At 38.1% G+C, this 21,338-nt stretch overlaps 1 protein-coding gene across 2 annotated transcripts in view; it reads left to right on the top strand.

Annotated features, from left to right (window-relative positions):
* The first annotated feature begins 18,274 nt into the window (after positions 1-18,274).
* ATP7A (ATPase copper transporting alpha) overlaps positions 18,275-21,338 on the top strand; it is a 62,511-nt gene continuing 59,447 nt past the window's right edge. Inside the window, exons 1-2 of one of the 2 annotated variants that reach the window (XM_081808621.1) lie at positions 18,275-18,792; positions 19,526-20,251. In XM_081808621.1, coding sequence (XP_081664747.1) covers positions 18,387-18,792; positions 19,526-20,251 — 1,132 coding nt within the window. In that variant the 5' untranslated portion in view covers positions 18,275-18,386. The remainder of the gene's footprint in view (positions 18,793-19,525; positions 20,252-21,338) is intronic. The other variant, XM_081808620.1, reaches the window with a different exon arrangement.

The raw sequence follows: 21,338 nt of genomic DNA, 5'->3' as shown, positions 1-21,338 counted from the left end.
ATTCCTTGATTTCTCTTTCTGCTGCTTCATTATTGGTGTATAGAAATGCAACAAATTTCTGAATGTTGATTTTGTATCCTGCAACTTTATTGAATTCCTGTATCAATTCTGGCATTTTTTTGGTGTAGTCTTTCAGTTTTCTGTATAGTGCATCATGTCATCTGCAAATAGTGAAGGTTTTACTTCTTCCTTGCCAATTTGGATACCTTTTATTTCTTTTCGTTGTCTGATTGCTGATGCTAGGACTTTCAGTACTATGTTAAATAACAGTGGTGAGAGTGGACATCCCTGTCTTGTTCCTGACCATAGAGGAAAAGCTCTCAGTTTTTTGCCCATTGAGAATTGTATTAGCTATGGGCTTTTCTTAAATGAACTTTATTATCTTGAGGTATGTTCCCTATAACCCTACTTTGTTGAGGGTCTTTTTTAATTTTTTATTTATTTATTTTTTTTAAAGATTTTATTTATTTGAGACAGAGAGAATGAGAGAGAGAGAGCACATGAGAGGGGGGAGGGTCAGAGGGAGAAGCAGGCTCCCCGCCGAGCAGGGAGCCCGATGCGGGACTCGATCCAGGGACTCCAGGATCATGACCTGAGCCAAAGGCAGTCGCTCAACCAACTGAGCCACCCAGGCGCCCGAGGGTCTTTTTTTAAATTATGAATGGATGTTGTACTTTGTTAAATGCTTTTTCTGCATCTATTGAGAGGATCATATAGTTCTCATCCTTAATGTGGTATATCATGTTGATTGATTTGTGAATATTGCACCACTCCTGCAGACCAGGAATAACTTCCACTTGATCATGTTCAATGAGTATTTTATTGTACTGTTGGATTAAATTTGCTAGTAGTTTGTTGAGAATTTTTGCATCCATGTTCATCTGAGATATTGGCCTACATGTAGTTCTCTTTTTTGTTGGTGACTTTGTCGGGTTTTGCCCTGTTTGTTGGGAGATTTTGATTACTGACTCAATTTCTTTGCTGGTTATCGGTTGGTTCAAATTTTGTTTCTTCCTGTTTCAATTGGTAGTTTATGTCGTTCTAGGAATTTATCCATTTCTTTCAGATTGCCCAATTTGTTGGCATATAATTTTTCATAATATTCTCTTACACTTAGTATTTCTTTTTTTTTTTAAGATTTTATTTATTTACTTGACAGAGAGACACAGCAAGAGAGGGAACACAAGCAGGGGGAGTGGGAGAGGGAGAAGCAGGCTTCCCGCCGAGCAGGGAGCCCGAAGCAGGGCTCAATCCCAGGACCCTGGGATCATGACCTGAGCCGAAGGCAGATGCTTAATGACTGAGCCACCCAGGCGCCCCTACAGTTAGTATTTCTGTGGTGTTAGTTGTGATCTCTCCTCTCTCATTTGTGATTTTATTTGGGTCCTTTCTCTTTTCTCTCTCTCTCTCTTTTTTTAAAGATTTTATTTATTTGTGAGAGAGAAAGAGCGAGCACAAGCAGGGGGAACAGCAGGCAGAGGGAGAGGGAGAAGCAGGCTCCCTGCTGAGCAGGAAGCCCGATGTGGGACTTGATCCCAGGACCCTGGGATCATCACCTGAGCCAAAGGCAGGTGCTTAACTGACTGAGCTACCCAGGCTCACCCCTTTCTCTTTTCTTTTAAGGAAGTTTTCAGCTGTTATTTCATCAAATAAATTTTCTGCTCCCTTTTCTCTCTTTTCTTTTTCTGGTAATCCTATAATGTGAATGTTATTATGTTTGATGGAGTTACTGAGTTCCCTAAATCTGTTCTCATATTCCATAATTCTTCTTTCTCTCTTTTGTTGAACTTCATTGTATTCCATTGTTTTATTTTCTACATCACTTGCTCATTCCTCTGCTTCTTTACTCCTCTTGTTCGTTTTATGTAGTCTGTTTCAAATATCAGTGCATTTTTCATTTCTTTTTTTTTTAAGATTTTATTTATTTTTTTGACAGAGAGAGACACAGCGAGAGAGGGAACACAAGCAGGGGGAGTGGGAGAGGGGGAAGCAGGCTTCCCGCAGAGCGGGGAGTCCAATGCGGGGCTCGATCCCAGGACCCTGGGATCATGACCTGAGCCGAAGGCAGATGCTTAATGACTGAGCCACCCAGGCGCCCCTTCATTTCTTTTTAGAAAAGATTTATTTATTTATTTTAGAGAGAAAGAAAGGGAGGGAGGGAGAAGGATAGAGAATCTCAAGTAGATGCCACACTGAGTGTGGAGCCTGATGTGGAGCTTGAGATTATGACCTGAGCTGAAACTAAGAGTTGGATGCTCAGCCGACTCTGCAACCCAGACACCCTACAGTTTTCATTTCTGAGTGATTCTTTTTTAACTTTTTATCTGGCAGTAAGGGCCTTTCTGAATTCTTCTATTTTTTTCTCAAACCCAGCAAATATCCTTATGCTTTAAATTCTCCGCCAGGCATATTACTTATATCTGTTTTGTTTAGATTTCTGGCCATGACCTTATCTTGTTGTTTCATTTAGGATGAATTCTTCTATTTTGGCATTTTGTCTAAGTCTCTGTCTTCTTCTTTGTGTTACAACACAAAAACATAAAAACCTTTTGTGTTTCGTGCTCCAGAGATAACGGCTTTATGAAGAAGAGTTCATTTACTGTCAAGGCCTGGCGCTTCAGTTAGCATCTCTGGTTCTGCATGTGCTCTACTGCTATGTTTTGGCTGCTCTATCCTTCAGGCCAGTTGTCTGCAGAGGCTCTCCTTGCCTGCAGTGGGCAGCGTTTGGTCCTTGGCCAGAGTGTAGAGAGTTTTAACTAGATGTGCTCCAGTCTGCTTGTGACATGAGACCTGATACTACTTACGCTAGCACAGAAGCCTTGCAGAACTCTCTGGTCAGGAGACCTGCAGTGGGCAGGGCCTTCCACTGGTCTTCTGGGGAAGGGGCTTGCTGTGCTGGGAATGAAGGATGTTTGACTGAGAGGGGCAGTTGTACCAGAGCACAGGGGCATGGGACTTGGATCAAGCAGGCTAGGCAGCCAGTGTTGGGACCAAGCAGCCCTGGTCGGGTGGCTCTGTGTTTATGCTGAGGGTCAGGGGAGGGAAAAGGCACCCATCAGCTCTTTTGTCGCTGGAGAGGTGTCTCTGTGAACGCTCCCTCTCATGGACGTGCCCCAAGAAGAGTGAATAATCTTCCCCATGTGTGCTCCAGGTGTTCCTCAGAGCATGGTGTCTGCCCTGGGTTGCTTGCCTGCCTTCTCTCCAGAAGTGGGGCAGCACCCCCAGAGCTCTATCCCAGCTAAGCCAGTGACCTTTAAAACTCCAGTCTTTTAAGCCCTGCTGGTTGCAGAAACTCATGAAAATTAGCCCCTCTCATTTTCTCAGCCAATGGCTTTGGGGAAGTGTTCTCCTTCTGCATTCCCCTGTGTGTTCCTCTCTCTTTTACCTTTCTCCATGACGAGGGCTCCCTCACCTCTGAAGCACCTGCAGTCCATTTCTCCCTGAAACCACATCTCCACACCTCCTACCTTCCTCCATGTGGTCTCTTCTCTACTTCTACTTATGGAATTTGTTCTGTCAGTCCTCAGGTTGATTTCTTGGGTATTCAGAATGATTTGATAGATACCTAGTTGTGTTTGAGGAATGAGATGAGCCTAGGGTACTCCTACTACACCACCATCTTAGCTCCCCCTGTCTTTTCATTCTCTTACAAGTGTCTTTCCCAGAGAAGATGTTTTTACTTTTGATGAATTCCAGTTTATCTACTTTTTTTTCTTTATGGGTCATGTTTTTGGTGTCATGTCTAAGAAATCTTAGTCTTACCCAAGGTCACAAAAATTTTTCTTCTATGTCATCTAAAATTTTATTTTATGTTTTACCTTTAAGTCTGTGATTCATTTTTGTTTAAGAGAGAGAGAGAGAAAGAGACCGCAAATGGGGAAGGGGGTTCAGAGGAAGAGGGAGAGAGAATCTTAAGCAGACTCCATGCCCAATGTGGAGCCTCACATGGGGCTTGATCTCCAAACCCTGAGATCATGACCTGAGCTGAAATCAAGAGTTGGATGCTTGGGACGCTGGGTGGCTTAGTCTGTTAAGCATCTGCCTTCGGCTCAGGTCATGATCCCAGGGCCCTGGGACTGAACCCCGCATTGGGTTCCCTGCTCAGTGGGGAGCCTGCTTCTCCCTTTCCCTCTGCCTGCCTGTCTGCCTACTTGTGATCTCTCTCTCTGTCAAATAAATGAATAAAATCTTTAAAAAAGATCTTTAAAACAACTTTGTATTGGTGGTGGTTCTATTTATTGGAGGTTTTCTATAATTTTGCTTTTATACAGTATTTGTTACAATGATGGTGGAAGTTAATGCAACTTTGGAATTTGATCAGCTGTATTATTCTTAAAATGGTTTGCCAATGAGTTCAGATCCACATGCAAAACGTACATAATTTTAGACACACTATCCAGAGTGGATGTTAATATTCTAAAGGGAGTTTTGTCCAATTGGATATCACAGTTAGCACAACATTTAAACTCAGGGATCAGTGGATTCTTTCTAATAATCAGAAGCTCATTATATTTTTAAGTACATGAGTCATTAAATTTGGACTAGAATATCTGGTGTATCTCCAGATCAGATAGATAATTATGAGAGCTCTGTCTTTTAATTAATCTAAACATTAATTTTTACCCATTCACACTGATTTTACCCAATTACATTTTGTAATTTTCTCACTAATCATTAACTATCCAACAACTAGATGGGTATTTTCCAGTTTGTTGATTAGAAAAAAGGATGGCAAAAGTAGCTCTGCACCCTTCAGTCCCACATCTTTAAAAATGAGTTGTTTAATTTCATTGAGTAATAAGTATGATACCTGCATTTGATTTATCTTTAAATGAAAGCAGTCAAACCTCCTCCACTTGATCTAAGGTGGCTGATGCCGGGGGCCCAGAATAGAAGCTGAATCTTACTAACTGTCTGTGCTAACTGCAGTAAAACTCTTTTAACCATCCAAAAGCTAGTTCACATACTTTTTCTCCAACTGACTTAGGTACTTACTGTCCACTGACAACTAGTGCATTTTCCAGAACCCCCAACTCTTTGTATGGCAAACTACTTTAGATTAATATTTGTTTTCCCCAACATATTCATGTATAACTAAAGGAAAGGATTCTGCTTTGACATTTGCAAGTACATTCCTGTATAGATTTCCAAAAAAAGTCTGTTGCACCCCATTCATATGTAAGGCTGCTATTTCCACTGCATCTTCCTAGAATTCCCCTGTGCTTCATGAGGTCTGTTTTAGGTCAGAAAAATGAGATTGAATTGAATTAACTTGTAAAGCAAAAGTAGCAGTGATATAATGTGAAAGCACTTTGTGTTATCAATGGTGATTTATGTGGATCCCAGTGACAGATCCTTAAGGCTATACTTTCCAGGGCACATTCATAATTTGATTGCTAAAAATAAAAGGACACTTACCTTTTCTGCCTTTACCAGCTCTCCCTCTCCTCCTTCAGTCAAAAGCCCATATGATATAGTGTATATTAGTAACCTTTCTTCTTTTTTCTTTCCTTTAAAAAATATTTTACTAAGTATTTAGTCTTCTAGGCCCAGAGACAGATTTATTGTGAAGCTTATGTTTCATAGCCTCTCACTTGCATTGACCCCTTCTGAGACTCTGGAAGGAGTCTCAGTTTGTTCACATGGTTATATGTTTTTGCAAAAGTAAAATATTTTAACCACAAACATTTAAGTCCATTGTCTATTTCTACTTAGCCCTCTGGTAGACTTTCCCTTTGTGTTGAGTGCTATTGGATTTGCCATGGGCATTTTGGGGTATCTAACTAAGGGAAGGTTGAGTTGGGGATGTTTGGTTTGGGGTTAGTAGGATATTTGGTCAAATGTGGTTCTTTTTTTTTTTTTTTTAAAGATTTTACTTATTTATTTGACAGAGAGAGACACAGCAAGAGAGGGGACACAAGCAGGAGGAGTGGGAGAGGGAGAAGCAGGCTTCCCGTGGAGCAGGACGTGGGGCTCAATGCCAGGACGCTGGGATCATGACCTGAGCCAAAGGCAGATGCTTAATGACTGAGCCACCCAGGCGCCCCTGGCCAAATGTGGTTCTTAGTCACTTCTGTATATAGTGAAATTTTTCCTAGGAATTCTGGTGTGGGAATGTCTTCCAATAATACCCCTACCACCCATATGCCAACTTACGACATAAAGGTGTAGGGCCCAGTGTAAAAATGGTAAAATGATTGTTATCAATTCAAAGAGTTGGGGCACCTGGGTGGCTCAGTCGGTTAAGCATCTACCTTCCGCTCCAGTCATGATCCCAGGGTTCTGGGATCGAGCCCTGCATCGGGCTCCCCACTCGGCGGAGAGCCTGCTTCTTCCTCTCCCTCTGCCTACCACTCCCCCTGCTTGTGCTCGCTCTCTGTCAAATAAATAAATAAAAATCTTTATAAAAAAAACCTCAAAAATATTTAATACTAATCACTACACAAGTAAAGTTCTCTGAAATTCTCTGTAATCTTATAGTACATATATGAAAGGGACTTGATAGTTTTCCCAAATTTGACGACAGCTCTAAAAATTTATTTATTATTATTTTTTTTTTTTTTAAAGATTTTATTTATTTATTTGACAGAGAGAAAGATAGCGAGAGAGAGAAGGGAACACAAGCAGGGGAAGTGGGAGAGGGAGAAGCAGGCCTCCCGCCGAGCAGGGAGCCTGATGCGGGGCTTGATCCCAGGACCCTGGGATCATGACCTGAGCCGAAGGCAGATGCTTAACGACTGAGCCACCCAGGCGCCCCCAGCTCTAAAAATTTATTAATATTTACTTGTGACATTGAAAGGAACTTTACTAAGCTATCATTAATAAAAAATATTTTGACATATGAGAATAACTAAATTATCATTCTTTTCTCTATATAGAAAATGACTTTACAAAGTTATTATCAAATGAAGCAGGAGAGTAAACAGTGAAAATATAGGAAAAGAAAATATAGAGGTGTATCACCATTTTATGATATTTGGTGGCTTTCTAAAATTTGTAACTTGTTATTTTGTTACTCATTCAGAGTATTTACTTTTGTACAGAATTTTGTTATAGTTTTATATTATTTTTTAAAAAATATTTTATTTATTTATTTGAGAGAGAGAGAGAGTGAGAGAGATCATGAGAGCAGGACAAGGGGCAGAGGGAGAAGCAGACTCCCCGCTGAGCAGGGAGCCCGGCATGGGGCTCGTTCCCAGGACGCTGGGATCATGACCTGAGCTGAAGGCAGACACTTAACTAATTAAGCCACCCAGGCTTCCCTAGTTTTGTATTATTTTTCTTAAGGAAAGCCCTTAAAATGTTTGTGTTTCAGAGGCCACAAAAGATGGATTCATTTCTTTCTAGGCATCACATAGAAAATTGTCCTGTGCAAACATAATTTATTGTCAGAATGCAGCTCAACATGTTAATAATACATAAATATTGGTCACTTTTTAAAGACTGTTAAGGTTTCAAATTTCTGGATCATAGTTACAGCTGAGATTATAGTTAAGATTAATGTGCAGTCAATTTAGAAAACAAATTTGGAGGGGCACCTGGGTGACTCAGTTGGTTAAGTGTCCAACTCTTGGTTTTGGCTCAGGTCATGATCTTAGGGTCCTGAGATAGAGCCCTGCCTTGGTCAGAGTCAGCTTGAGATTCTTTCCCTTCCTCCCTCTCCCTCCCTCTCTGCTCCTTCCCTGGCTTGAGGACACTTGTGCTCTCTCTCTCTAAAATAAATAAATAAAATCTTAAAAAAAAAAAGAAGGAAAACAGATTTAGAGAGGACATTTTTTCAACTAAGTCAAGGAGTTCTTTCCTGTGTTTGGAATAAAACTCTGAAATGAAGTAATGTAATTGTGATGTTAAATTGAGTGGGGTTGTTTTATTGAAAAAATGCTACAGTGGAACAGATTAGAGCTTTAATTAACAGAATTCAAGGAGAGTTGAATAGTCAAGATGTCTCTAATTTTGTAATAAGAATTAATGTGATTATTTCTCTTTGCAGCATCAGCATTTAAATACATTTTGGAAATTGTGTCTTACCTTGTAAAGTTTGTAAATGAGTATAATACTCTTGTTTGTCTTGTCCATGTGAAGACTGTAGACTTTAAAGAGATTAACCCAAAGTTTAATTTAATCACTCAGTGGTCTGTTCAGGGGAAAAAAAAAATGGGCAGATAACGTGAAGGTCTTTCTCTGCAATTATTTGGCCTTTTTGAAAGGGGAAATGTAAAAAATTCAATTAGGTATAAGTATGGAATGACTCCAAAGATTAATGCCTTATTACCAAATTACTTTTGTCCTTGAAATTTATACTGCTAGCATTTTGAGTGCTTTTCCCCTTTACTCAGATAAAGGCTGCAGTCCATACGCCTAATTTAGACTATCCTTTAAAAAATGGCCACCTAGATGCTAGCAGTTAATCAAATTCATCCTGTGGACCAATACATTCCTTGCTCCCCTTAACTGTTTTTTTTTTTTTAATTTAAGTATAGTTGATATACATAATTGTTTTTTATTATTGAAAAAGTAACACAAATAATAGAGTAAAATCCCCCACCCAACAGAAACCAGTTATGTTTGCTAATGTATGTATCCTTCCAGAAATAGACTATGAATGTAAAATGGTTTACCTGTATATATGTGTCTCTATATAGACATCCATCTATCTATCTAAAAATGGAAGCATATATCCACTGAGAAAAGAGGAAGAACTGAAATAAAAGCATTTATTTGGGGTCTCAGAATTACAATTCAGGAAGCACAGATTAGGTCACAACCCAAATTGTGTTCCTCTAGGGAACAAAAGTCAGTGGTTTTTAAAGACAAAGAGGAACACTTGTATACATTGTTTACAAAGAATTTTGATTGGTATTGGTATCAGAAAACTAATTTTGGCTAAACATAATTGATTACTAAGGCTATCACTAAGCAAAAGTCTGTTAATGTAAGTTGCAGATGTTTATGCAGAGTCCTTGGAATATTTGTGGTTTGGCCCAGTTCAGAAATTCATGGTTCCACCAGGTGAGGACATGTATAAGGCCCACCTCCTTATTAGCCTCCTGGCTCCATTTTAAAACACCTTGACATGAGTGACTCCATTTTCTTTCACCTTTCACATATACTATATATTATATATATATATATATAATATACACATATTATATGTATATATTATCTGTACCTTGCTTTTCTCACTTAGCAAATATATCTTAGAGATTGTTCCATATCAGCATATAGAGATGAAATTTTTTTTATTTCTACTTGGAACATTTCCTAACTTTTCTATGGCAAATGATAGAGCATTGAACATCCTGTTTTTCAAACATTGTATTAGAATAAAACAGGCATTTTGCTTAATTCCTAGGTAATAATTATCCATCATGAAGATGTAGAGTCAGTTATTCAAAAAGGGTTAGGTTTCTGATTTAGTTGAACTTAACCCCAAATTTCAAAACAAGGTCAAATTCAATATAGAAATCTAGCAGTGGAGGAATGGTATGGACAGGGAGTTTCACTATTAACTTTGTATAATTTTGTATTTAAATATTTCATAATGACTAACCATGCATTCGTTGAATAATTTTGAACAAATGATAATAGCAATGAAAACAATGCTACAACTTAAAAAAAATCTAATAAAATCTCTGCATCTTTTTCATTTTAAGGTACTTGGTTTTTGAATTTTTTTCATAAAATAAAAACTTTAATCAATTTTAACAAACGTATCACACTGAATGTAATACATTAAGCAATAATAGGGGATACTATAAAGGAAGAGTTTTATGCGAAATCTGTACTATCTGTTCAGTATTCTTTTTTTCCCAGTGTTTATTTAAATTCTGATTAGTTGGGGCACCTGGGTGGTGCAGTTGGTTAAGTGGCTGCCTTTGGCTCAGGTCATGATCCCAGAGTCTGGGGATCGAGCCCCACGTCAGGCTCCCTGCTCAGCGGGGAGCCTGCTTCTCCCTCTCCCTCTGCCTGCTGCTCTGCCTACTTGTACGCTCTCTCTATCTCTCTGTCAAATAAATAAATAAATAAATAAATAAAATCTTCAAAAAACTAAATTCTGGTTAGTTAATAGTGTATTATTCGTTTCAGGTATACAATATAGTGATTCAGCACTTCCATACAACACTTGGTGCTAATCCCAACAAGTGCACTCCTTAATCCATCAACTATTTAACCCATCTCCCCACCCACCTCCCCTCTGGTAACCATCTCTTTGTTCTCCATAGTTAAGAGTCTGTTTCTTGGTTTGCCTCCCTCTCTCTCTTTTTCCCCCCTTTGCTCATTTGTTTTGTTTCTTAAATTCTACATATGAGTGAAATCATATGGTATTTGTCTTTCTCTGACTGACTTATTTCCCTTAGCATAATACTCTAGCTCCATCCATATTGTTGTAAATGGCAAGATTTCATTCTTTTTTTATGGCTGAGTGATATTCCTTTGTTCCATATCTTTATCCATTCATCAGTCAGTGGACACTTGGGCTGTTTCCATAATTTAGCTAGTGCAGATAATGCTGCTGTTAAGCATCGGGTACATGTATCCCTTTGAATTAGTATTTTTGTATTATTTGGGTAAATACCTAGTAGTGCAATTTCTGGGTCATAGGGTAGTTCTATTTTTAACTTTTTGAGGAACCTCCATACTGTTTTCCAGAGTGGCTGCACCAGTTTGCATTCCCACCAAGAGTGCAAGAGCATTCTCCTTTCTCCGCATCCTTGCCAACAACTGTTGTTTCTTGTGTTGTTGATTTTAGCCATTCTGACAGGTGTGAGGTGGTATCTCATTGTGGTTTTGATTTGTATTTCCCTGATGATGAGTGATGTTGAGCATCTTTTCATGTGTCTGTTGGCCATCTGTATGTCTTCTTTGGAAAAATGTCTATTCATGTCTTCTGCCCGTTTTTTATTTGGATTATTATTATTTTTTTGGTGTTGAGTTTGATAAGTTCTTTACATATTTTGGATCCTAAAGCTTTATCGGATATGCTATTTGCAAATATCTTCTCCCATTCAGTAGGTTGCCTTTCTGTTTTGTTGATGGCTTGTTTCCTTTGCTGTGTAAAAGCTTTTCATTCTGGTGTAGTCCCAATAGTTTATTTTTGTTTTTGTTTCCCTTGCCTTAGGAGACATATCTAGAAAAATGTTGCGATGGCCAGTGTCAGAGAAATTACTGCCTGTGTACTTTTCTAGGATTTTTATGGTTTCAGGTCACACGTTTAGGTCTTTAATCCATTTTGAGTTTTTGTATATGGTGTTAAAAAGTGGTCCAGTTTCATTCTTTTACATGTAGTCCATTTTCCTAGCACCATTTATTGACGAGACTATCTCTTTCTCATTATACATTCTTGCCTCCTTTGTCATAGACTCGACCATATAAGCGTAGGTTTATTTCTGGGTTTTCTTTTTTTGTAAATTATGTTCATTTAGCCACTGTATAGTACATCATTAGTTTTTGACGTGGCATTCAATGATTCATTAGTTGCGCATAACACCCAGTGCTCCTTACAACGCATGCTATTTCTGGGTTTTCTATTCTGTTCCATTAATCTATGTGTCTGTTTTTGTGCCAGTACCATACAGTTTATATTAATGGCTTTTATTTTTTTTAAAGATTTTTTTAAAATTATTTATTTATTTGAGAGAGAGAATGAGATAGAGAGCATGAGAGGAAGGAGGTTCAGAGAGAGAAGCAGACTCCCTGCCGAGCAGGGAGCCCGATGCGGGACTCGATCCTGGGACTCCAGGATCATGACCTGAGCTGAAGGCAGTCGCTTAACCAACTGAGCCACCCAGGCACCCTATATTAATGGCTTTTAATTTTCAATATCCTATATTGAAGCATCAAAGTAGAGTGTTACTTGATTAATATATACACATTTTTTTCAACAAAGAATAATATAATTTTATTGTAAAATATGTAATCTATATTGGATTCTTCTATGTATTTTAAATGGTTTTTAGTTGAGTCAAAACTATTTGTGGTTGGTGACTCAAACATATTAGAAATTCAAGATAAGGGGCACTTACGTGTCTCAGTCGTTAAGCATCTGACTTTGGCTCAGGTCATGGTTCCAGGGTCCTGGGATCGATCCCCACATCAGGCTCCCTGCTCAGCGGGAAGCCTGCTTCTCCCTCTCTCACTCCCCCCTGCTTGTGTTCCCTCTCTCGCTGTCTCTCTCTCTGTCAAAATAAATAAATAAAATCTTTAATAAAAAAAATAAAATTAAAAAAAGAAATTCAAGATAACTGATGAATCATTTCACTTTTCTGACTTCAGTCTATATAAAATGATGGAATCCTTTCAAGCTCTGAAAAACCCCTGATTACCTTTATGTTGAGTTGTTATGAAAATGTAAGAAAGTGAGCTTTCTTAGGAAAATGAAGCTCTTTGAATTAGGGTGATTTGTCCAAGGTTCTAGCTTTCATCCTACTTGAGAGCAAATTATATAGAAGTCACATGCAGATTAAGTATACTGTGCTTGAATTTCATGTTTTAGGCATTTCAGTAGATAAAGAATACCATTCTCATTAAAATAATGGATCTTTATAATTTCTATGGATATTTAGCACCCTCTACTCTACTATTAATGCTATTGAGACCACAGAATATGTTTATTTTCTTTTCTTCTCTTCCACTCCTGCCTTCATCTAAATACAGTGAATAGTCTTCCACCTTGAGTCCTTCCTATGAGTCACATTCATAATTTATAGACTGGTATGTGTTTATTTTTATTTTAATGGAAAAATAGTTCTTATAAAAATAGAAATAACAACATTGGTTCTTTTTAAAATTTTATTTTATTTAAATTCAATTAGCTAACATATAGAGCATCATTAGTTTCAGATGTAGAGTTCAGTAATTCATCAGTTGCATGTAACACCCAGTGCTCATTACATCAAGTGCCCTCCTTAACTCCCGTCACCCAGTTACCCCATTCCTCCATCCACCTCCTGTCCAGCAACCCTCAGTTTCTTTCCCATAGTTAAGAGTCTCTCATGGTTTGTCTCCCTCTTTGATTTCTTCCCATTCACTTTTTCCCTCCCTTCCCCTATGATCCTCTGCATTGTTTCTTATATTCTCTTTTTTTAAGATTTTATTTATTTATTTGAGAGAGGGAGAGAGAGTGAGCACGAGTCAGGGGGAGGGGCAGATGGAGAAGCAGACTTCCCGCTGGGCAGGGAGCCCGACACGGGCCTTGATCCCAGGACCCTGAGATCATGACCTGAGCTGAAGGCAGACGCCTAACCGACTGAGCCACCCAGGCACCCCTGTTTCTTATATTCTTCATATGAGTGAAACCATATGATAATTGTCTTTCTCTGATTGACTTATTTTGCATAATAGCCTCCAGTTCCATTCATGTCAATACATATAGTAGGTATTCATCCTTTCTGATGGCTGAGTAATATTCCATTGCATGTGTGTATATATGTATATACACACATCACATCTTCTTTATCCATTCGTCTGTTGAAGGACATCTCAGCTCTTTCCACAGTTTGGCTATTGCGGACATTGCTGCTATGAACATTGGGGTGCAGGTGCCTCTTCAGATCACTACATTTGTATCTTTGGGGTAAATACCTAGTAGTGCAGTTAACAGCATTGGTTCTTAATGAAAGATTGAGAGAAAAAGATAAGCTTTTGAAACTTTGGAACGATGTGGTGAATAGGTGGAGGTGGTTTTCATTGGCGGGGATAATGTGAAAGAGTTAAGCCGACCCAGAATCATATTGCTACCAGCAATTTCTGGGTTTACAGAGTCAGTGATTGTTTTTGCTCACCATTGTATCCCTAGCAACTAGCACAGTGCCAGGCGCACAACAGACACTCAGTAAGTATTTGTTGAATAAATAAATATTATTTTAGCTTCCTGCCAAAGGATTTGGTATCCAGAAAGGTATTGTGATAATCACTATGTGAATTTCCTCTTAAAAGAAACAAAGGTACTGCTTGTTTTTGTTTCTTTTGAGACTTTAGGCTTGAAAAGTCTCTTTGATATCTAACTCTTAGATATTCTTAGATATCTAACAGTCAGAGGAAAAGTTACCCCAAAGGGGAACATTTTTGTTTGTGCTAAGTGTGGTTGGCCAGCTTTAAAACACACAAAAAGAAGTTACTAAATGAGGAAGTGTTTTTAGTCCACAGCATGAAAACAACATAGGGTAATATAACTTTTGTAAGTAGTATTTTATATACATAGTTGCCTTATTTCCTTATGTCTTTTATAATTAGAAGATAGGCCAATGCAGTAGAAATTATAGCAAGCCATCTAGTGAGAAAGTGATTTTTGCTTATAAAGTCAGTTTTAAGTACAGTTTCTCATCGGGAATGTTGGTAAATTAACATTTTTTGGGGAGGTGGAAATTAGCTCAAAACCAGATCTTTTTTAAAAAGATACCACATACAGTGTATTTAAAGATAAAGAGAAAGTAAATTTCCACCCTTTCAAAAAAGTTTGGTACTTTATCATAAAAAAGTATTAGTAGTACCTGGAGCAGTACTGTCCAATGCAATGTACTGCAATTATGGAAATGTTCTATGTATACCTAGTACCATATAGCAGCCACTTAGCCACAGTGGCTGTTGAACACTTGAAATGTAGCCAATACAACTAACTGAATTTTTTTATCTTTTTTGTTTGTTTGTTTAAGACAATTATCATACAGTAAAATTAACTTCTTTTTGGTATATGGTTCTATGATTTCATTTTCTTAGTTTGGTGAATTTTAACACGTGTATAGATTCATTTAACTACCACCACAGCCGGGACACTAATAGTCCCATCACGTCAAAAAACTCTCCTGTGCTGCCCCTTTATAGTCACTCCTTTCCCACCCCTCATCTGTTCTCCAGCTTCCTCTTTAGTTTGAATGTTTACATTTTTATTTTTTTAAAGATATTTATTTATTTGGGAAAGAGAGAGAACACAAGAAGGGGAAGGGCCAGAAGGAGAGGGAGAAACAGAGTCCTCGCTGAGCAAGGAGCCTGATGTGAGGCTTGATCTCAGGACCCTGGGATCATGACCTGAGCCAAAGGCAGATGCTTAACCAACTGAGCCACCCAGGTGCCCTGTTTAAATTTTTTTTTTTAAAAAACATTTTATTTATTTGAGAGAGAGAGAGAGAGTGTGTGCATGAATTGGGGGGAGGGGTAGAGGGATAGAAGCAGACTCCCGGCTGAGCAGGGAGCCCAACCCAATCCCAGGACCCTGAGATCATGACCGAGCTGAAGCGGATGCTTAACCGACTGAGCCACCCAGGTGCCCCGAGTATTAAATTTTTTAAAGTAATTTTCTTAATCAGAAAATCATTGACTTCAGTAGACTCAGAGTTTAAAAGAAAATCTCTTTAGAGATACAAAAACACAAAAGCCTTCATTTTATAGTGACTATATTTTATTGCATCTCTTTGAAAAGTATATGTCTGAACTACATGTAGTTTGGCTATACTGCAGCTTATTCATGAGAAATGTTATGTGGCATACTCCAAGATAACATTTTTAAATTACTTTCCCACTTCTGTTTTGGATCCCTTATGCTAGTGATCTCTTCCATAACTAAGAGCAAGCTGACCAACTAGAATTATCGGTCTTAGAATCTTTTTTGTTCTATGGGTACATTTTAAGATTCCACCAAATATCTAGCCATTGATTACCAAGCTAAAGGAAGAAATAAAAATATTAAGTTCATTAATATAAGTGAAAGATTTCACTATATAACTATTGTAGACAGTTTAAAGTGAGACTTCCTACTCAATTACTTTTTTAAGTAGACTCAACACCCGGTATGGAGCCTAATGCAGGGCCTCAACTCACGACCCTGAGATCAAGGCCTGAGCTGAGATCAAGAGTCGGACACTTAACTGACTGAGCCACCCAGGCGCCCTGATTTTTAATTACTTCTAATTATATTTTGGGATTGCTTTTATTTATGGAACAAAGATTTTCACCAGGAATCTATAGTAATAATAATGCCCATATTTTTAAAAGATTTTGTCAGAGAGAGAGCACAAGCAGGGGGAGTGGCAGAGGGACAGGGAGAAGCAGGCTCCCCACTGAGCAAGGAGCCCGATGCGGGACTTGATCCCAGGACCCTAGGATCATGACCTGAGCAAAGGCAGACACTTAACCGACTGAGCCACCCAGGCATCCCAATAATGGCCATATTTTAACTGCCTTTAGAACATTAATACCCTACCGCCTCTCAAAATCAGTGGGTCTAAAACTAAATTTATCATCTTTCTTTTCCCTCCACTCTAATCTCTTAACTTCCTCCAGTTTTCCTCCTCTATCTCTGATAATAGTTAATGGCAACACCATTTATACATTGGCCCACACTGTAAACATATAAGTCATTCTAATCATCTCCTTTATTATCTATAATGTCCTTACTAGTTCTTGCCCTCCCAAATGTATGTTGGAACTGCCCCTTTTTCTTTAGCCCCAGTGTTCATGCCTTAATTCAGATCTTCTCTGTACCACTGTGCAATTGCAATAGTCTCCTGATTTTCCATCCTGTGTCACTCCATTCTTTTTTTTTTTTAAAGATTTTATTTATTTATTTGAGAGAGCGAGAATGAGAGAGAGAGAGAGCATATGAGAGGGAGGAGGGTCAGAGGGAGAAGCAGACTCCCTGCTGAGCAGGAAGCCCGATGTGGGACTCAATCCCGGGACTCCAGGATCATGACCTGAGCCAAAGGCAGTCGCTCAACCAACTGAGCCACCCAGGCGCCCCTGTGTCACTCCATTCTATCCCAATGTCTCCAGAATGATTCTTCTCTAAAATGCTAATGCAATCATGTCATTCCCCTGCTTAACTTTTCTATAGACCCTATTACCAGTACGATAAATTGCAAACCATTATTGGCATAAAAGGGGCCCCATAATAAATCAGTTGCGTAATTCTCTCGCTTATGATCTTTTTTTTAAATTTTTTTTTTAAGATTTTATTTATTTATTTGAGAGAGAATGAGACAGAGAGAGAGCATGAGAGGGGGGAGGGTCAGGGAGAAGCAGACTCCCTGCTGAGCAGGGAGCCCCATGCGGGACTCGATCCCGGGACTCCAGGATCATGACCTGAGCCGAAGGCAGTCGCTTAACCAACTGAGCCACCCAGGCGCCCCTCGCTTATGATCTTTATCTACTTTATCCATTTGTCTGGAATTCCTGCCTCATGCGTCCTTGCTGATTTCTGTTTGTCCTTTTACATTAAGATATTATCTAAGAAGCCTTTTCTGACCCATATTCCCAGGGATGAATCCATGTCTGTTTTCTGTATTTTCTGTTCTAGTATTGCTCCCTGTGACTGTCATGCTCAGCTTTGTGTCTTGAGAATCCTAGTTCCTGGCACATATAATAGGTGCTCAATAAATATTAGTTGTTCAGTGTTTACCTTTAACTCACTGCTATAAAGAACTACTTTCTTACGTATTTACTCATATGATCCTTTTAACAACCCAGCCCTAGAAGAATATAGGACATATTTCCCCATTTTTCAGATGGTAGAATTAATGAGTGTGATTTGTTATTAAGTGGAGAATTTTCAATGGAATGCAAATCTTCTGACTCCCAGCCCAGTAATTGTGTGTTTGTGTATATGTGTTTGTGTGTATGACTACATCATTAATTTTTGTAAGGTGTCAGCCAAAGACATGCATGCAATCATGGTAGTAGTTAAATTATATACAGTAGCTGAGCTTTAGGAATCCAATCATTGTTTTTATCATTGAATCAGGTGAAACAATAAAGATGTTCTTATTTTGAATAAAAGTAATACTAGGCTGTAGTAACTTAGAAGGTTATAGGAATATATGCTACAAAATCCTACAATACTACCTTTAATCATAAACTAGCATGCTTATATCTTTTCTTCCAAAGTTATCTTAACTGAACATCTTAAAATTTAAACTTCATATCACCTTTTATTTTCTGCAGCTGATCCTGTTTCCTTTATTATCTTTTGAATTGGTAGAGTGTGAAGTATTGAAATAATTTGTGAAAGGAGATAGTAGATTTGTTTGTACTCTGTTGTGAAATTCTAGGGTGTGTTTGTCCATGTGTGTGTTTCAAAAGCCTAATCAGTACTTGAGTCACATACACCTACATATAACTTTATCATTCCTATAAGTACAGAAGACATTTTCTGTTTCTTCCCAAAGAGAATAGTAAAGATGAGACCTAATAGAGAAGCTTCACTTGATTGAATTATTTGTTCCATTCTTCTTGAATGTGGTATGATGATTGCTAATTTCTCAGTTCTAGGTCATGAAATTTAATTAAACTGACTTGAAATTTTCTTCCAAAAGGTTTCACTGGAAGAAAAAAATGCAACTATTATTTATGACCCTAAACTACACACTCCAAAGACCCTACTGGAAGCTATTGATGACATGGGCTTTGATGCTATTCTCCACAATCCTAATCCTCTCCCTGTTTTAACTGAGACTGTGTTTCTGACTGTTGCTGCTTCACTGGCTGTGCCATGGGACCATATCCAAAACACATTACTCAAGACCAAGGGTGTGACAGACATTAAAATTTCCCCTCAGCAAAGAACTGTAGTGGTGACAGTAATCCCTTCTATAGTGAATGCCAATCAGATAATAGAGCTGCTTCCAGATCTCAGTTTAGATACCGGAACTCTGGAGAAAAAGTCAGGAACTTGTGAAGATTACAGTATGGCTCAAGCAGGTGAAGTCATGCTGAAGATGAAAGTAGAAGGGATGACCTGCCATTCATGTACCAGCACCATTGAAGGAAAAATTGGGAAGCTGCAAGGTGTTCAGCGAATTAAAGGTAATATATCTTGTGTTATTTGTTTGTTTTGTGAGCTTAATTTTCCGTTTTGGTCATTGAGGTTTTTGCTTTCTTCTTAAGCATGGGTTTTGAATCCACTGGACTAAAATACGTACTGCTTCATTGAAGTCTGGGGTACGGTGTGTGTATACCCAGAGTGAATGTGGGTAAAATTAATGATTATAATTAAAAGTTACATGGGTCTTAAATAAGCAGAAAAGGCAGCAGGAATGGCATTTCATGGAGTTCAGGGTTTTTATTTTTTTAAAAGATATTATTTTTTTATTTGAGAGAGAGAGAGAAACAACATGAGAGGGGAGAGGGTCAGAGGGAGAAGCAGGCTCCCCACTGAGCTGGGAGCCCAATGTGGGACTCGATCCCAGGACTCTGGGATCATGACCCGAGCTGAAGGCAGTCGCTCAACCAACTGAGCCACCCAGGCACCCCGGAGTTCAGGGTTTTTAATGCAACATGCCTGGGGTCCTCTCTACCTCTAATATATTTCTATTCAGGCATGTGGAGACTTGGAGATCATAGATATAGTGGTCATATTTTTTTAGTTTTTTTCAGTCTGTGTCAATAACATTTTCTGAAAAGAACTGAAATAGCTTAAGAAAGGATACTGACAACAAAGATAGAGAAACAATTATGTGTGGTATTGATTTGGTCTACAGAATGTTTTCTGAAGTGGCCTAGGAATAATTAATATAATATTTCTCTTTTTATTAACTAGTTTCCCTGGACAACCAAGAAGCTACTATTGTTTACCAACCTCATCTTATCACAGTAGAGGAAATAAAAAAGCAGATTGAAGCTGTGGGCTTTCCAGCATTCATCAAAAAACAGCCCAAGTACCTCAAGTTGGGAGCTATTGATATAGAACGCCTAAAGAATACACCAGTCAAATCCTCAGAAGGATCACAGCAAAGGAGTCCATCATATACCAGTGATTCAACAGTCACTTTCACTATAGATGGCATGCATTGTAAATCATGTGTGTTAAATATTGAAAGTGCTTTATCTACACTCCAATATGTAAGCAGCATAGTAGTTTCTTTAGAGAATAGATCTGCCATAGTAAAGTACAATGCAAGCTCAGTCACTCCAGAAACCCTGAGAAAAGCAATAGAGGCTGTGTCACCAGGGCAATATAGAGTTAGTATTACAAGTGAAGTTGAGAGTACCTCAAACTCTCCCTCCGGCTCATCTCTTCAAAATATTCCTTTGAACATAGCTAGCCATCCTCTGACTCAAGAAACTGTGATAAACATTGATGGCATGACTTGTAATTCTTGTGTTCAGTCTATTGAGGGTGTCATATCAAAAAAGGCAGGGGTAAAATCCATACGAGTATCTCTTGCAAATGGCAATGGGACTGTTGAGTATGATCCTCTACTAACCACTCCAGAAACCTTGAGAGAAGCAATAGAAGACATGGGATTTGATGCTGCCTTGTCAGGTAATTATCATTTTTTTCTCAGATTCCCCTAATGTTTTTTATTTCCTATTTTGGATTCTTTGGCTTTCATCAATAATAAATGAGTAATAGGCACTGCAATTCCAGTTTTTGGAAGTAAGTCCTATAGAAGTAGTCAGCAATGTGTACAAAGATGCAGAATGATGTTTGCATAATTATCTGTAATATTTAAAAACTAGTAACATTAAATCATGATACATCCATATGACGAAATGCTATAGAGCCATAATAAATTACAGTACTAAAGATACTTAATACTGTACTAAAGATACTTAATACCACAGGAAAGTGTATAAGGTATCTTGTTAAATGAAAAAATAAAAGCTAAAAATCTGTATATTCTGTATGATCAAAATTTTATAAACACATATGTAAGGATTTATACTGTGTAAATGTTGTTCATATATATGAGTGAATAAAATTCCTGGCAGGACATGAACTAAAATTTTAACAGTGGTTATTATATGAGTGGTAGGATAAAGGTGATACTTATTTCCATTGTGCTTGCCTATGTGTTTTGTTTTTTGTGACAAGGATGTATGTGTACATGTATAATGGGAGAAGCAAATGCTGTTTTGACAAGAAAAAAAGGTAGAAATAAATAATAGAATTTTAACTGTAGCTTTAAATTTGGACATTCAAATGAAACTGACTCTAGAACTGCCCCAAAGTCTATTTCCTGCCAGCCCTTACCTTGAACTGAAACCAAAAATGAGTATTCAATGAATTTGCCTATGGGAACTTGTTTTTTTGAACTAGAATTGAACCTAGCCTTGAATTAAACTGGAAATGCCCTAATGAAATTACTTGCTGTAAATAAAACAGAAAAATTGTATAACTAATTTCCAGACAATGTTATTAACTTTTGCTATTCTGATTAGAATGAAAGATATCAAATAGCTCTATTCTTTTTTCGAGCTCACTAAAACTGAAAAGCATAAAAAATTAAACACATGCTCAAATTATTGTGGTAGATAAATGTCAGTGGAAGAGGACCCAGAGACATACTAAATATTCTTAATTTTCATACTCATGACAAATGGCAGAAATTATAGAATTCTCACTTTTT

Source organism: Leptonychotes weddellii, chromosome X, assembly GCF_054177405.1.
Source record: "Leptonychotes weddellii isolate Sample4059 chromosome X, ASM5417740v2, whole genome shotgun sequence".
In the NCBI taxonomy this organism is placed as follows: Eukaryota; Metazoa; Chordata; class Mammalia; order Carnivora; family Phocidae; genus Leptonychotes; species Leptonychotes weddellii.
The sequence above is the reverse complement of the archived record's forward strand: the minus strand, read 5'-3'. Positions and strand labels throughout refer to the sequence as shown.